Source organism: Apis dorsata, unplaced genomic scaffold (genome assembly GCF_000469605.1).
Source record: "Apis dorsata unplaced genomic scaffold, Apis dorsata 1.3 scaffold_390, whole genome shotgun sequence".
In the NCBI taxonomy this organism is placed as follows: domain Eukaryota; kingdom Metazoa; phylum Arthropoda; class Insecta; order Hymenoptera; family Apidae; genus Apis; species Apis dorsata.
Window position 1 is genome coordinate 547,999 of NW_006263651.1, and position 1,297 is coordinate 549,295.

At 17.0% G+C, this 1,297-nt stretch overlaps 1 protein-coding gene across 1 annotated transcript in view; it reads left to right on the plus strand.

The window, feature by feature from the left end:
• Positions 1-4: 4 nt before the first annotated feature.
• Positions 5-1,297, plus strand: part of LOC102672304 — a gene marked incomplete at its 5' end in the record, with an annotated part of 2,958 nt that continues 1,665 nt past the window's right edge. The window contains one exon of the mRNA XM_031512121.1: positions 5-37. Coding sequence (XP_031367981.1) covers positions 5-37 — 33 coding nt within the window. The remainder of the gene's footprint in view (positions 38-1,297) is intronic.

The window sequence follows — 1,297 nt, forward strand, 5'->3', positions numbered from 1 at the left end:
TTTTACGTTTATTGAACTTTGTTTTTTCATAGAGCTGGTAAGAAAACAATATTTTATATATATATATATTATTAATATTAATATTAATAATTAATAGTTTTATAACATAGTCTAATATCAATTAAAAACTATATATATAAAATAATCTGATTACTTAAAATAAAATAAAGATTTTAAAATAAAAGATTATTATTTATATATATTTTGCCATTATTCGTTAGAATATCGTTAAATCAGTTTTACAAAGAACAAACTCTCATTTCTGATACTTCGTATATATATATATATATGTTGTATTTATGTTGTATCTATTATTAATGAAATTTAATTGCATTATGATTGAACAATTCATCGCAATATCGAAAAAAAAGAATTATTTAAAAAATTATAATGTAATATAAATTAGAATCAATAAAAAATTTTATATTAATATTAATAATTTTATATTTTTTAAACATAGAAAATATTACAAAACATCTAAAATTAACGTACGGTCCATTATATTTACGTAATCTGAGATTTGTTATCGTCGTGTAATAGAATATTAGTAGTCAGAGTAAATTGTTTTAAATTAAATAGATTATGTTAATATTTTATCACGAAGTTTGTTAAACAAATAATAAAAGAAACAAATGAAATTAATTTTCGATTCAACTTTTCTACTTTCAATTTTTTTTTGTCTTATATTTAAAGACTAACAATTAGAGGAAAGAATGAAAGATATTGTCTGTATTTCTCATAAATATTCAATATCATTTCAATACGATATTTATAATTCTTAGAATATGATGATACTTTACATGATACAATAAAAATATATATTTCTATTTTTTTTAAAGATAATAAATTGTTACATTTTTTGGCATTTGTATAGAAATAATTGAAATAAAAAATAATACAACTTTCAGATAAAATAAGCGATTAATATTGTGTATGTAATAAATGTTTTGCGATGACTTCGTTATCGTTGAAAATTCTCTTGCCATTGGTTTATATGATTGTATTTTTTTTTCATATAGATTGTCTTTATGTTTATATTAATTCTGCAATTCTAGCGTATTACTTTGTTGATAAATATTTATATTGTTTTTTTATTTAAATATACAATAATATAATATAATATAATATAATATATTATATTGTAATAATTAAATATACAATAATATAATATAATAAATAAAAATATATTAGTTTCGTATTTAAATCAATTAAAAAATATCGTTAAATATTACTTATATATTTATCCTGGTTAGAAGTTTGAATAATATAATATTTATCAATAATAAAGGGAAACAAA